This window comes from Heterodontus francisci, chromosome 22 (assembly GCF_036365525.1).
Source record: "Heterodontus francisci isolate sHetFra1 chromosome 22, sHetFra1.hap1, whole genome shotgun sequence".
In the NCBI taxonomy this organism is placed as follows: domain Eukaryota; kingdom Metazoa; phylum Chordata; class Chondrichthyes; order Heterodontiformes; family Heterodontidae; genus Heterodontus; species Heterodontus francisci.
This window is the reverse complement of record NC_090392.1, coordinates 48,695,496-48,711,168: the sequence shown is the minus strand read 5'-3', so window position 1 is coordinate 48,711,168 and position 15,673 is coordinate 48,695,496. Positions and strand designations below refer to the sequence as shown.

General features: G+C 44.4%; 1 protein-coding gene across 1 annotated transcript in view; it reads left to right on the top strand.

Annotated features, from left to right (window-relative positions):
* Positions 1–15,673, top strand: part of dcps (decapping enzyme, scavenger) — a 47,594-nt gene that overhangs the window by 5,115 nt on the left and 26,806 nt on the right. The window contains exon 2 of the mRNA XM_068054253.1: positions 9,535–9,703. Coding sequence (XP_067910354.1) covers positions 9,535–9,703 — 169 coding nt within the window. The remainder of the gene's footprint in view (positions 1–9,534; positions 9,704–15,673) is intronic.

Below are 15,673 nucleotides of genomic sequence, written 5' to 3'. Positions count from 1 at the left end.
ATTTGACTCAGCGATATAGTTCCAAGTCAGGATGGTGTATGGCATGGAGGGGAGCTTGCAGGTGTTGGTGTTCCCATGCATCTGCTGCCCTTCTCCTTCTAGGTGGTAGAGGTCTCAGGTTTGGAAGGTGCTGTCGAAGAAGCCTTGGTGAGTTGCTGCAGTGCCTATTGTAGATGATACGCACTGCTGCCACTGTGCATTGGTGGTGGAAGGATTGAATGTTTAAGTTGATGGATGGGGTGCTAGTCAAGCAGGCTGCTTTGTCGTGGATGGTGTCTAGCTTCTTGAGTGTTGTTGGAGCTGCACCCATCCAGGCAAGAGGAGAGTATTCCATCACACTCCTGACTTGTGCCTTGTAGATGGTGGACAGGCATTGAGGAGACAGGAGGTGAGTTAATCGCCACAGAATTCCCAGCCTCTGACCAGCACTAATAGCCACAGCATTTATGTGGCTGGTTCAGTTCAGTTTCTGGTCAGTGGTGAGCCCAGGATGTTGGTAGTGGGGGATTCAGTGATGGTAATGCCATTGAATGTCAAGGGGAGATGGTTAGATTCTCTCTTGTTTGTGATGGTTATTGCCTGGCACTTGTGTGGTGCGAATGTTACTTGCTATTTTTATCAGCCCAAGCCTGGATGTTGTCCAGGTCTTGCTGCATATGGACATGGGCTGCTTCAGTATCTGAGAAGTTGCATATAGGACTTACCATTGTGCAATCATCAGTGAACATCCCCACTTCTGACCTTATGATGGAGGGAAAGATCATTAATGAATCAGCTGAAGATGTTCATGTCTAATAAGTTCTGTTAATGGATGTTAAACACCCTGTAGTTGAAGGTAATAGGTTGAACAGGTGTCGGGTGTTGTACTCTGATGTGTATAAAAAGAGCCAGCCAAAACTGGCTGGGAGGTGTTAAGAGTCCAGAAATAAGCTCTGTCACAAGTCTCCACCAAAGCATTCTAGTCTCAGTGTCTTCACAAACAGGCTTGGAAGTTTTTCTAATATTGATAGCAAAGAATAGTTGCCTAAAAGTAAAGATTGGAGACTGTTTATTTTCAGACAGTAGATTAGATTTGGAGTTACTTCTTCATTTGAGAAGGCTGTAATTGGAGTCTTTTTTGAAGAAAGATGACTGAAATCAGGTGTAAGGTGTCGGAATATGATTTTCCATCGTTGTTTTGTGAAGCCAAACCTTACATTCAATGGAAGAATGAAGTTGACCTATGCACATGGGTTACGTCTTTACCAAAAAGGAAGCAAGGAATAGCTCTTGTGCTTTCACTTCCCGCCAGAAGCAAGATCAGGACAAAGTGTTCTGAGCTAGAGACTCATCATTTGGACAATGAGGAAGGTTTGGACAATCTGATAAAATTTATATGAAAGATGCCTTATTGAGTGCCTGTGAGGCTTGGTTGAACTTTGATAAATTTAGAAAAATGGATTGTTTTTCCATTGAAGAATATATTATGGAGTTTAACTGACTATATGCAAGGTTGCAGCGATTCTGCTTGGAAATTCCTAGATCAGTACTTGCCTTCAAATTGTTGGATTGTGCTTGGATATCGAACATGGATACGCTCTAGGCATTAATCAGAGTTAGATTCAAAGAAAGCTTTTTGATCAGATGTCTGAAGCACTGAAAAACTGGGGAAAACATTCTTTTCTGGCTGCTTTCATGGTGCAAATGGGCTCTTCAGTGGTGACACCGAAGGTGGAGGATACAATGCTGGCAGCATTTCGAGGCCGTGCAAATATGGGGCCTAAACATCAGCATGAAAGTACGAATCACAAATAAAACTAATGAGGATAGAGATCCTTTTAGTAGCTATAACAGACGGCAGGAATTGGGCAATTATGGCAGAAGGATGAACCCCCAAGGATAACCAACAGGTGGTTAACGGGTGCTTCCGATGTGCCTCAAATATCATTGTGCATTGCATTGTCCAAAAACAGATAACAGGATTTTTGAGACAAAGTGTTGGCATCCTCAAACCTGAATCAAGTAGAACTGTCATATTCTTTGACCTTACTTTGGTATTCTTTACTTAAAGAATCCATGTAACATCTTAACCTGTCCAATCCATATAACGTGGACATACACCATACATGACGTGGAAGATTCGGAGGCTGAGGATGGCACTACTGATCAATCAATAGGAATTGTACTGGTCACGAGAAGCTTCAGTCTAGTAATGAGTGTCCTAGTCGCTGATTCATTCAATTGCGCAGTACTAGACAGTGGGTGTATGTCCACGTTATATGGATTGGACAGGTTAAGATGTTACATGGATTCTTTAAGTAAAGAATACCAAAGTAAGGTCAAAGAATATGACAGTTCTACTTGATTCAGGTTTGAGGATGCCAACACTTTGAAATCACTAAAAAGAGTGGTAATTCCGTGTAAAATAGCAGGTGCAAACCATTTTATTAGTACAGATGTAGTATCCAGTGAAATACCTTTGCTGTTAAGTAAACTGACTATGAAAAAGGCTCAGATAAAATTGCATATGAAATCTGTAGCTTTGCAGTTTACACAGTCGGGACGTTATTGCATTCCTTTAGCGAGATGTTAAAGAGGTAGTAATGGCATCTGGGGGTAGGGATTTAAAGGAGAAAAGACACATTATTTCATAACTACATCGACAGTTTGCACATCCATCTTGTCATATGTTGAAGATTCTGTTAAAAAGATGCAGGGGTAATAGATTATGACTGCACTAAACTTATTGGGAATATCTGTGAAAAATGTAAAATATCTGTTTTTTTTTAAAAAGGACACCATCGTGACCCATAGTGAGTCTCCCATTAGCAAGGGACATTCCTCACAGCTTATAGGCACTGTTACAACCACGTGAGAAAGAGGTCTAGGGTTCCCTTTCAGCCTTCATCTGGTCTTACTGTAACAGAGTTTAATTTTAAACACACAATTTTTAGCTCCCCCTTGGTGAATCCTTGTTCACTGCTTTCCAATTATAAGACAAAGAAACCAGCACCAACAGGCTTTCTTAGATTTAAAAAAGAGTTGAAATTTATTAAAGTCTAATTCGGTTAACACCTACGGATATGACGCGCCCACACGAGCATGCATACGCAATACACACATGCAAATAGAGACAGAAAAGAGCAGAAGAAAAAATAAAGTGGAAAAGTTTGAGGCAATCTGAGGAGCTTTTGTTACAGTTCTTTGAGCTCACTCGAGAGTCCTTGACTGTAGGTAGATCTAGCTTTTTGTTGGGGCCCAGTATTCTTAAACCTTGTTTGCTGTAGGAAACTTTTTTCTCTCTTGGGGTTTGGAAATTTGTGGTGGATAAAGTTCTACCGCAATTTAGAATTGGAAGTTGGGCTTCTGGAGCTTTTAAATATATAGGGTTGAATATTAGTCAGACTAAGTTGGGGGTAACCCTAAATCAACAGTGTTGCCGAGAGAATGTTAATAAGATCCCAATAAATTGAGCCAGATTCTCACAAAAGGAAGACTCTGCAACCAAGGAAGAAGCAGACCAGTTTAGGAGCTTAATTGGGCAATTAAACTTGTACACACAAACTAGGCCGGATGCTTGCTATGATGTGTTAGAATTGAGCACCATGCTGAAACATGCTACTGTTGAAGAGCTGAAAGCAAATATGACATTGAGGAAATTAAGTTTAGACAAATGTACATTCCAGTTTCCAGCATTGGGTGACCCAGAAGAAATGAAATTAGTCGTTTTCAGTGACGCCTCACACGCTAATCCTTCCGGTGATTATTGGAGCGCAGCAGGGTTCATTATATTTTTGATGGGAAGAAATGATGAAATGTTGTCCATTAGCTTGGGAATCGAAGAAAATACAGAGGATAGTTAAAAGCACCTTAGCTGCTAAGACCCTTGCACTGTTCGAAGCGATAGATATGAGTATGTATTTATCGAGTATTTTAAAGGAACTCTTTTTTTTTTTAATTTATAAGGAGAAAAACTTTCCTATAGAATTCTATATAGATAACCAATCTCTGTGGGACAATGTCCATTCGACAAAAAGTGTCACGGAAAAGAGGGTGAGGATTGATCTCGCGAGTATAAAGGAAATGTTGGAAAGAAGGGAAATTTCCAAAATCGGAAATAGGATGTGGGCGTCACTGGCCAGGCCAGCATTTATTGCCCATCGCTAATTGCCCTTGAGAAGGTGGTGGTGAGCTGCAGCCTTGAACCGCTGCAGTCCATGTGGGGTAGGTATACCCGCAGTGCTGTCAGGGAGGGAGTTCCAGGATTTTGACCCAGCGACAGTGAAGAAATGGCGATATAGTTCCGAGTCAGGATGGTGTGTGGTGTGAAGGGGAACTTGCACGCGGTGGTGGTCCCATGCATCTGCTGCCCTTGTCCTTCTAGATGGTAGAGGTCGTGGGTTTGGAAGGTACTGTCTAAGGAGCCTTGGTGCCTTACTGCAGTGCATCTTGTAGACTGTACACACTGCTGCTGCCACTGTGCGTCGGTGGTGGAGAAAGAGAATGTTTGTTGATGGGGTGCCAATCAAGCGGGCTGCTTTGTCCTGGATGGTGTCGAGCTTCTTGAGTGTTGTTGGAGCTGCACCCATCAGACAAGTGGAGAGTATTCCATCACACTCCTAACTTGTGCCTTGTAGATGGTGGACAGGCTTTGGGGAGTCAGGGGGTGAGTTACTCGCCTCAGGATTCCTAGCCTCTGACCTGCTGTTGTAGCCAGGGTATTTATATGGCTACTCCAGTTCCTTTTCTGGTCAATGATAGCCCCTAGGATGTTGATAGTGGGGGATTTAGCAATGATAATGCCGTTGAATGTCAAGGGAAGATGGTTAGATTCTCGTTGGAGATGGTCTTGCCTGGCACTTGTGTGGCACGAATGTTACTTGCCACTTATCAGCCCAAGCCTGGATATTGTCCAGGTCTTGCTGCATTTCTACACGGACTGCTTCAGTAGCTGAGGAGTCACGAATGGTGAACATTGTGCAATCATCAGCGAATATCCCCACTTCTGACCTTCTGATTGAAGGAAGGTCATTGATGAAGCAGCTGAAGATGGTTGGGCCCAGGACACTACCCTGAGGAACTCCTGCAGTGATGTCCTGGAGCTCAGATGATTGACCTCCAACAACCACAACCATTTCCCTTTGCGCTAGGTATGACTCCAGCCAACGGAGGGTTTTCCCCCTGATTCCCATTGACCACAGTTTTGCTAGGGCTCCTTGATGCCATACTTGGTCAAATGCTGCCTTGATGTCAAGGGCAGTCACTCTCACCTCACCTCTTGAGTTCAGCTCTTTTGTCCATGTTTGAACCAAGGCTGTAATGAGGTCAGGAGCTGAGTGGGCCTGGCGGAACCCAAACTGAGTGTCACTGAGCAGGTTATTGCTAAGCAAGTGCTGCTTGATGACACCTTCCATCACTTTATTGATGATTGAGAGTAAGCTGATGGGGCGGTAATTGGCCGGGTTGGATTTGTCCTGTTTTTTGTGTACAGGACATACCTGGGCAATTTTCCACATTGCAGGGTAGATGCCAGTGCTGTAGCTGTACTGGAACAGCACCAGTCTTCAGTGCTATTGCTAGAATATTATCAGGGCCCATAGCCTTTGCAGTATCCAGTGCCTTCAGTCGTTCCTATCACGCGGAGTGAATCAAATTGGCTGAAGTCTTGGCATCTGTGATGCTGGGGACTTCAGGAGGAGGCCGAGATGGATCATCAACTCGGCACTTCTGGCTGAAGATTGTTGCAAATGCTTCAGCCTTATCTTTCGCACTGATGTGCTGGGCTCCCCCATCATTGAGGGTGGGGCTATATGTGGAGCCACCTCCTCCAGTTAGTTGTTTAATTGTCCACCACCATTAGTTAATTATGACCCCACTTTTAGAATCATAGAAAGTTTAAGGCACAGAAAGAGGCCACTTGGCCCATCGTGTCTGTGCCAGCTGAAAAATGATTCACCTATTCTAATCCCACCATTGAAACTTACACCCTGTCACTCCCTGTAACAATTCTTGGTCTGTAGCCCTGCAGATTACGACACTCGAGGTGCATATCCAGACTCCTTTTGAATGAGTTGAGGGTTTCTGCCTCAACTACCCTTCCAGACCCCCACCACACTGAGTGAAAACATTTTTCCTCAACTCCCCTCTAAATTTGTTGTTTAAAGCCATGTTTTTGTTGGCTATCACATAACGATCCATCACTATTCTAAAAGTTCGAAAGCAAGCTAATGAGAATTCCCTAAGCTGGAGTTTGTGTGCTTGCGTGTTCGCTCCCTAGGGGTCCCCAGCCCCAGAACCGGACCCACCAACAGTGCAAGTTGGGAAAAGGCAAAGCCTCGGACCTCCTAGTGTGTGGAACATGGGTATTGCTCGGCAAAAAAGATCAAGCTCCCACTAGTTCACCATCTACTATCTTGGCAGATACATGATAGAACAATAATAGAGTTGTTGATTAATCATAGCAATCAATCTTCATTAATTAGTCTACAACAGACCCAGAAACTCCAGTGATGGAGAGCTTTGGAAGCACTAGGCCCAAAGCCACCTGTTGTTCTCGCATTCTAGCCCAAATGTATCCCAAAATGTTATTTTCTGAAGAACACCACCTAGCTAATTTGCATTTGAATGAATCCAAACTTAAAGGGAACCTGTTTCATAGATTGACCACTTGCTCACTGAAATATTGTTTCTGCCGAATCGTTTGAATTTTCCCCCCTTCAAGCACAGGCTGTGCCCTCTGGTTCTACAAGGTAAAATAGCTTGTCGTGGTCTACATTATTTACATGTGCAGCTGTTACAAGTTTAACCAGTTGAAACAGCACGAAAGACTGTCCAGCCAAGACCACCATACCTGTTAGGGAATTGGTTTGCAGGATTATCTGTAGACAGAGGAATTGCAGCCTACTGCAAAAGGCCTACCCCCTTCAGGTCCCATTCATGAGTCAGAGTTGCTCATCAGCAGTATCTTAGAATACTCCATCAGAGCGCACTGCGTGCTTGGGGTCATGAAATTCCAACTGCAGCAAATTTCCCTATGGGAGGCTGGAAAATGGGCCCATGTTTTCTGTTTCACCATTTCCCAGTGGAGGTTTTGACAGACTTTGTTCACATCCGGAGGATTTTGCAACCTACCCTTTACACCCAGTGTAGACCTCGGCAGAACTCATGGCAGCTGAGAGCTGGAGTGAGTCTCACAGCAGCCTGTAAGAGCAGGGGTTGGCCTTGTGGCCCCTTGAGCCTGTTCAGTCATTTAATGAGATCAGTAATAGGCCCCAAATCTTCTCCAGGGTAAGTTCAGCAATCACAAATGTATATTTAGGGTATGTAGGAGGCCATTCAGCCCCTTGGGCCTGCTCTGCCATTCATTAAAATCACAATTGATCTCCACCTCAGCTCCGTTTACCTGTCTTTGTTCCATATTCCTTGATAGCATTACCAAATAAAAATCTAGTGATCTTGGTTTTAAAAGCTCCAATTGTCCTTCAGCATCCACAGCCTTTTGGAGGAAACAATTCCAGATATCCACTGCATTTTGTTTGAAAATGTGTTTCCAAATGTCCTTCCCAAATGATCTGGCTCTAATTTTAATTATGTACCCTAATTCTGAATTCCCCACCAAAAGACATTCCCTATCTAACCTATTGAATCGCTTTGTAATTTTAAACTACTCCCTTCGATCTCCCTCAATCTTCTAAACTCAAGGGAATTACTGTTATAATGTAAGGAAATATGGTGGCCAATTTGTGCGCATGCACAACAGTAAGGTAAATGACCACATCATCTGTTTTAGTGGTGGTGATTGAGGGATAACTATTGCCCAGGCTATCATGAGAACTTCCCTGCTGTTCTTTGAATAGTGCCAACAGAGCGGTCAGAATCTTAGTTTATTATCTTCTGCAAGACAGCACCTCCAACAGTGCAGCACTCCTTCAATACTGCACTGAAGTGTTAGCCTAGATTATATTGCTCAAGTCCATAGACTGGAGCTTGAACCCACAACCTTTTGACTTAAGAGGTGAGAGTGCTACCACTGAGCCATGGCTGATTGATATGTATAACGGTGGAGAGGGGCACTTTGCCATCACATTCACCCAGTCTTGGCTCTGGGACTAAGACTGAGACCATAAACAGAAGGATGATTCTTTCTTCAGTGGATTATTACACAATTCTTTTACCTTTTGGGTCTTGCTTTGGAATCCAGTTGGGCATATTCTCTCCATCTCAACCCACAAAACCACTCTTTCCACACACAGTTGTCTGCTAATTGCTGATCTCATTCAAAGTGGCCAAATGATGATTATGAAAGCATCCGATCGGCTAGGCAGAGAGAAAATGTTTCCATTTGTGCAGGAGATCATAACTAGTGTTCATAAACATAAGCTAGTTGCAAATAAACTCAATCGGGAATTCAGACAAAACTTTTTTACCTAAAGAGTGGTGAGAATGCAGAACGTGAGGCAAGTAACATAGATGCACCTAAGAGGAAGCTAGATAGGGGAGAAAGGTATAGTAGGGTGAGATAAGATAGTGTGGGAGGAGTAACCACCAAACACATCTTCCACTCCCCTTTCAACATTCCAAAGGGATCAGTTCCTTCGCCACACCCTGGCCACTTCTCAATCACCACCTCCCCTTCCACGGCACCTTTCCATGATCGTGCAGGAGAGGCAACACACCTGCTCTTTCACCACCATCCAGGACCCCAAACACTCCTTCCAGGTGAAACAGAAATTTATGTGTACTTCTTTCTGTTTAGTATAATATATTCGCATCTCACCAATGTGGTCTGCTCTAGACTGGGGACACCAATGCAGATTGGGTGACTGCTTTGCAGAACACCTCCATTCAGTCCTCAAGCATGGCCTCGAGCTTCTGGTCAGCTGTCATTTTAATTCTCCACCTTGCTCTCATTCTGATCTCTCTGTACTCGGCCTTCTGCTGTGTTCCAATGAAGCTCAACATAAGCTCCATGAACAGCACCTCATCTTTCGATTAGGCACTTTACAGCCTTCAACAGTCTGCAATTATTGAATTCATTGTTGCCCCCGCCCCATTTTATTTCCATTCTCTTTGCAGATTTTGTTTTTGCACTCCTTTTTCTCTTGTTTTGCTTTTGGATGGTAGCTGCTTATCATTCTGCAATTCACACCTCCTCCATTACCACTCCCTATGGCCTTGCACTGCCAACCTTTTTGTCATTTAATCTCTCCTGTCTTCCACTCTAGCACATGCTCTCCCCTTTCACTTGTTCAAAACCTTTCTAACTTTTCCCAATTCTGATGAAAGATGATTGACCTGCAGCATTAACTGTTTTTCTCTCTCCATAGATGCTGCCTGGCCTGCTGAGAATTTCCAGCATTTTCTGTTTTTATTTCAGATTTCCAGCATCCACAGTATTTTGCTCTTATGTCAATGTAATGATTGGCACAGGTTTCTATTTAGTCAGTTATGGTCAGAATGTAGTCACTCTAGCAAACACATGCCACCATGCTTTCTGGTAGTGGCTGAGGGCTTTGTTCTGTCTGTTTTTAGTAAGCAGTTTCTTTAATGTGACAGGTTGGAGAGGACTGCGGAGAGGTTCGAGATGCCGTGGTCATTCTAGAAAAGACGCCTTTCTGCGAGGAAACCCTACCACAGCTTCTGAACAAGGATGCAGAACTGCGCCTTCAGATCAGGAATGATATCTACAGCACACACCACCTCCAACCCCTTCCAGCCTTCAATGGTACGGTGCAATCCAGCCAACCCTGCTTTTCACACACGGTTGGTCAGCATCAAGCTGGGCTGCAGGTTATGTTAGTTACATTTTGAATGGTCTCTAAATACAGTGCTGTCATTAGCACTTGGGTGAAGTACAGGTGGGTGTGAAACCTTCATACTGTGCACTTAAAACTTCAGAAGTACTGATATTATTCTTTCAAACATCTGGAGAGAGCATCCTTAGTAGTATAACATTAGGGTACAGTAGTGGTGGGAATGGCTGGTACTGTATAACACTGGGGTATGGTGCTGGTGGATACAGGTCTGTCACTTTCTAAAATAGTACAGTATTGGTGGGTATAGAATAATAGAAAGTTTATAGCACAGAAAGAGACCACTTGACCTATCGCGTCTGCTGCAGCCGAAAAACAAGCCATCCAGTCTAATCTCACCTTCCAGCATTTGGTCCGTAGCCCTGCAGGTTATGGCGCTTGAATGAGTTGAGGGTTTCTGCCTCTACTACCTTTTCAGGCAGTGAGTTCCAGACTGCTGCCACCCTCTGGGTGAAAAGATTTTCCTCACACCCCGCCCCCGCCAATCTTTCTACCAATCACTTTAAATCTACGTCCTCTAGTCACTGACTTCTCTGCTAATGTAAATAGACCTTTCACATCCACTCTATCCAGGCCCCTCACAATTTTGTACGTTTCAATCAGATCGCCCCTCAGAATTCTGTGTTCCAAGGAGATCAACCCCAGCCTGTCCAATCTTTCCTCATAGCTGCATTTTTACAGTCCCTGCAACATTCTCGCAAATCTCCTCTGTACCCTTTCTAGTGCAATTACATCCTTTCTGTAATGAGGTGACCAGAACTGCATACAGTACTCAAGTTGTGGCCTAACCAATGAGTTATACAGTTTGAGCATATCCGGTCTATCATGATAAAACATGGGTACAGTACTTGTGGGTACAGGTCTCCGTATAACACCTGGGGTATAGTCCGAGTGGGTATAGGGCTACAAGCCTGTTACTTTATATAATACTGAGGTACAGTACTGGTGGGTATAGGTCTGGTGCGATACAACACTGGAATACAGTACTAGTTGGTATGGGTCTGTTAAAAATAAGACGAGAAGAGTACTGGTGGGTACAGGTCTCAGTATAACACTGGGGTAGAGTACTGATGGGTACAAGTTTGTCGTTGTGTAACACTGGGGAACAGTTTTGGTGGGTACAGGTCTCGCTATAATACTGGGGAACAGTACTGGTTGGTGCAGATATCTTATTGTATAACACTGGTGTAGAGTCCTGGTGGGTACTGATCTCAGCATAACACTTGGATATAGTATTGATTGGTACAGGTTTGTCACTGTATAACATTGCGGAACAGTCCTGGTGAAAATAGGTCTGTCACTATATAATACTAGGGAACAGTTTTGGTGGATACAGGTCTGTCACTATTTAACAGCTACAGTATTGGTGGGTACTGGCCTGTTACTATAAGACTTGGTACAGTACTAGTGGGCCCACATCAGAGGTGCCATCTATGACTTAGCAATGACCACCTATGGCAAACGTGTGAAGCAGAATGCAGACTGGTTTCACTCTCACTTTGAAGAGCTGGAACCTGTCATAGCCCCAAAGTGCATTGCACTGTTGAAGTACAAGAAAGCCCCCAGCGAGTTAACATCCGTAGCACATAAAGTAGCCAGAAGCCCTGCACAAAGAACAGCCAGGCGCTGTGCAAATGACTACTGGCAACATATTCAGTCATATTCATATTCATATGCAGTCATATTCAGCTGGCCTCCGACACCAGAAACATCAGAGGAATGTATGATGGCATTAAGAGAGCTTTTGGGCCAACCATTAAGAAGATCGCCCCCCTCAAGTCTAAATCAGGGGACACAATCACTGACCAACACAAGCAAATGGACCGTTGGGTGGAGCGCTACCTAGAACTGTACTCCAGGGAAAATGTTGTCACTGAGACTGCCCTCAATGCAGCCCAGTCTCTGCCTGTCATGATTTGAGCTGGATGAACAACCAACAAAATCGGAACTCAGTGATGCCATTGATTCTCTAACCAGAGGAAAAGCCCCTGGGAAGGACAGCATTACCCCTGAAATAATCAAGAGTGCCAAGCCTGCTATACTTTCAGCACTCCACGAACTGCTTTGTCTGTGCTGGGATGAGGGAGCAGTACCACAGGACATGCGCGATGCCAATATCATCACCCTCTATAAGAACAAGGGTGACCGCGGGGACTGCAACAACTACTGTGGAATCTCCCTGCTCAGCATAGTGGGGAATGTCTTCGCTCGAGTCGCTTTAAACAGGCTCCAGAAGCTGGCTGAGCGTGTCTACCCTGAGGCACAGTGTGGCTTTCGAGCAGAGAGATCCAACATTGACATGCTGTTCTCCCTTCGTTAGCTACAGGACAAATGTCGCGAACAACAGATGCCCCTCTACGTTGCTTTCTTTGATCTCACCAAAGCCTTTGACCTAGTCAGCAGACGTGGTCTCTTCAGATTACTAGCAAAGATCAGATGTCCACCAAAGCTACTAAGTATCATCACCTCATTCCATGACAATATGAAAGGCACAATTCAACATAGCGGCGCCTCATCAGACCTCTTTCCTATCCTGAGTGGCGTGAAACAGGGCTGCATTCTCGCACCTACACTGTTTGGGATCATCTCCCTGCTGCTCTCAGATGCGTTCGCGTCTTCAGAAGAAGGAATTTTCCTCCGCACAAGATCAGATGGCAGGTTGTTCAACCTTGCCCATCTAAGAGCGAAGACCCAAGTACGGAAAGTCCTCATCAGGGAACTCCTCTTTGCTGGCGATGCTGCATTAACATCCCACACAGAAGAGTGTCTGCAGAGACTCATCGACAGGATTGCAGCTGCCTGCAACAAATTTGGCCTAACCATCAGCCTCAAGAAAACGAACATCATGGGACAGGACGTCAGAAATGCTTCATCCATCAATATCGGCGACCATGCTCTGGAAGTGGTTCAAGAGTTCACCTACCTAGGCTGAACTATCACCAGTAACCTGTCTCTCGTTGCAGAAATCAACAAGTTCATGGGAAAGGCTTCCACTGCTCCAGACTGGCCAAGAGAGTGTGAGAAAATGGCGCACTGACACAGAACACAAAAGTCCAAGTGTATCAAGTCTGTGTCCTCAGTACCTTGCTCTATGGCAGCAAGGCCTGGACAATGTATGTCATCCAAGAGTGACGTTTCAATTCATTCCATCTTCGCTGCCTCCGGAGAATCCTTGGCATCAGGTGGCAGGACCGTATCTCCAACACAGAAGTCCTCGAGGCAGCCAACATCCCCAGCATATACACCCTACTGAGCCAGCGGCACTTGAGATGGCCTGGCCATGTGAGCCGCATGGAAGATGGCAGGATCCCTAAGGACACATTGTACAGCGAGCTCGTCACTGGTATCAAACCCACCGGCCATCCATGTCTCTGCTTTAAAGATGTCTGCAAACGTGACATGAAGTCCTGTGACATTGATCATAAGTCGTGGGAGTCAAGGAGGCCAAAGAAGAAGAAGACAGTACTAGTGGGTAAAGTTTCTCACCGTATCACGCTGGGGTACACTAGTAATGGGTACACGACTGTTACTGAATAAGATGGATACAGTGTTGTCAGGTATTGGTCTGTGTAACAATAGAGTGCAGTACTTGTTGGTACTGGTCAGTCACTGTGTAAAAGTGGGGTGAAATACTGGTGGGTACAGATCTATCACTACATATCTTGGGTACAGAACCAGTAGGTACAGGTCTGTCTCTATAACACTGTACAATATTGGTAGGTACAGGTCTATCGCTGTATAACACTGAGGTGTAGTACTGGTGGGTGCAAGTCTGTTGCTGTATAACACTGGTACAGTACTGGTGGGCACAGGTCTGTTACTGTATAACAGGTGGGTACAGCTTTGTCACTACAATACTGAAGTATAAGTCTGTCACTAACACTGGGATACAGTGTAGGGGGTCCAGGTCTGTCACTATAACACGGATACAAGTCTGTCGCTATATAATACTGGGGTGCAGTACTGGTGGGTACAGGTCTGTCACTGTATAACGCTGGTACAGTAACTGGTGAGTACAAGTACACTATAACACTGGGGTAGTGGTCTGTCACTATAGCATTGGGAAACAATACTCGAGTACTGTACTGGTGGATATGGTCTGTCATTGACACTGGGGTGCAGTATTGGTGGGCACAAGTATTTCACTGTATAACACTGAGGTACAGTCATAGACTGTCACTACTGGTGTTGAGGCAGGTGATGAATTGAAGTGATGCCTTCCAAACGTTCTGCTCTGAGACCCCTTTCTCACCTGGTCGTAACTTAAAAATCAAAACCCAATCGAAGTAAAATAATAAACCACGCTCCAACTTTTACACGTACACACGAGAATCGTGCACACACAAATAGATTACAGAGAGATGAAGAATAGTTTGGTTGGATTAGAGTCCAGAACAAATAAAAATAATATGTAGTCTGTGTTCTGCTAATTCAGTTGCCTTCCAGCTGAATTCGTGGTTCTGAAGTCTCTGACTGATAGAAGTGCACTTGCAGCTGGTCCACCTGGTTTAGGGTTTTCTTGGAGACAGTGATATCGGTGGCTTTCTCCCCCGGGGTCTTTGTCTGTAGCAATGGTGTACTTGGATGTTCCACACTCTCAGACAGTGTTACCTGGAACGAAAGAGAGAGAGACGCAGTCCACCGGAGTCTTGCACTTGTTAGCTCTCAGAGCTCGTCTCCAATATGTAACAAAAACTCTTAAGTTCACACAGACTGGGGAGACTGTCACATGGTGTTCTCAGTTTTTTCTTTTACTTTTAATGAGGTCCAAAGTAAAAGAATGCAAAATCTCTGTCAGGTTGCATTGTTTCAATGTTTTCCCCCCCCCCCCCCCGAGGGTACATCTCTAGTAATGGATGCTCCAAGATGGCTTTGAATGTCTTGCTAATGAGGGTGGTTTTAGATAATTTGTTCAAGCCATTGTCCTGGATGGGAACTTTTTGAACATGCATCTCCACTTTGTCTTGGAATGTGAGGTATTTCAATGCAAATTTCCTTACACCGCTCTTGGTCCATAGCCCTGTAGTATACAGCACCTCATGTGCTTATAAATGCAAGAGGCTTTCTACCTCTATCGCCCTTTCAGGGAGTGAGTTCCAGATCCCCACCATCCTCTGAACAAAAGGATTTCTCCTCAATTCCTCTATAATCCTGCCAATTACTTTAAATCTATTCCCACTGGTTATTGACCTCTCAGTTAATGGAAATAGGTTCTTCTTATCTATCACTCTATCTAGGCCCCTCAAAATTTTGTACACCTCAATTAAATCTCCTTTCAGCTCCCTCTGTTCCAAAGAAAACAACCCCAGCCTATCCAGTCTTTCCTCATAGTTAAAATTCTTCATTCCTGACAACAGTCTTGTAAATCTCCTCTCTAACTTCTCTGGTGATCGTATCATTCCTGTAAGGGAGTGGCCAGAACTGTACAGAGTTCTCTGGTTGTGGCCTAACTAGTGTTTTACACAGTTCTAGCATAAACTCCCTGCTCTTATGTTAAATGCCTCAGCTAACAAAGGAAAGCATCCTATATGCTTTAAAGCCTTATTTACCTGGTCCTGGTACCTTCAGGAATCTGTAGCCATACACTCGAACGTCCCTTTGTTCCTCTGCACAGCTCAGTATCCTACCATTTATTGTGTATTCCCTTGCCTTGTTTGCCCTTTCCTGACGCTTCTCTGGATTGAATTCCATTTGCCATTTTCTGCCCACCTGACTTGTCCATTGATATCTTCCTGCAGTCTACAGCTTTCTTCCTCATTATCAATCACGTGACCAATTTTTGGAACATCTGCAAACTTTTTAATCATGACCCCTACGTTTAAGTCTACATCATTGATATGTACCTTGAAAAACAAGGGACCTAGTATTGAGATCTGCAGAAT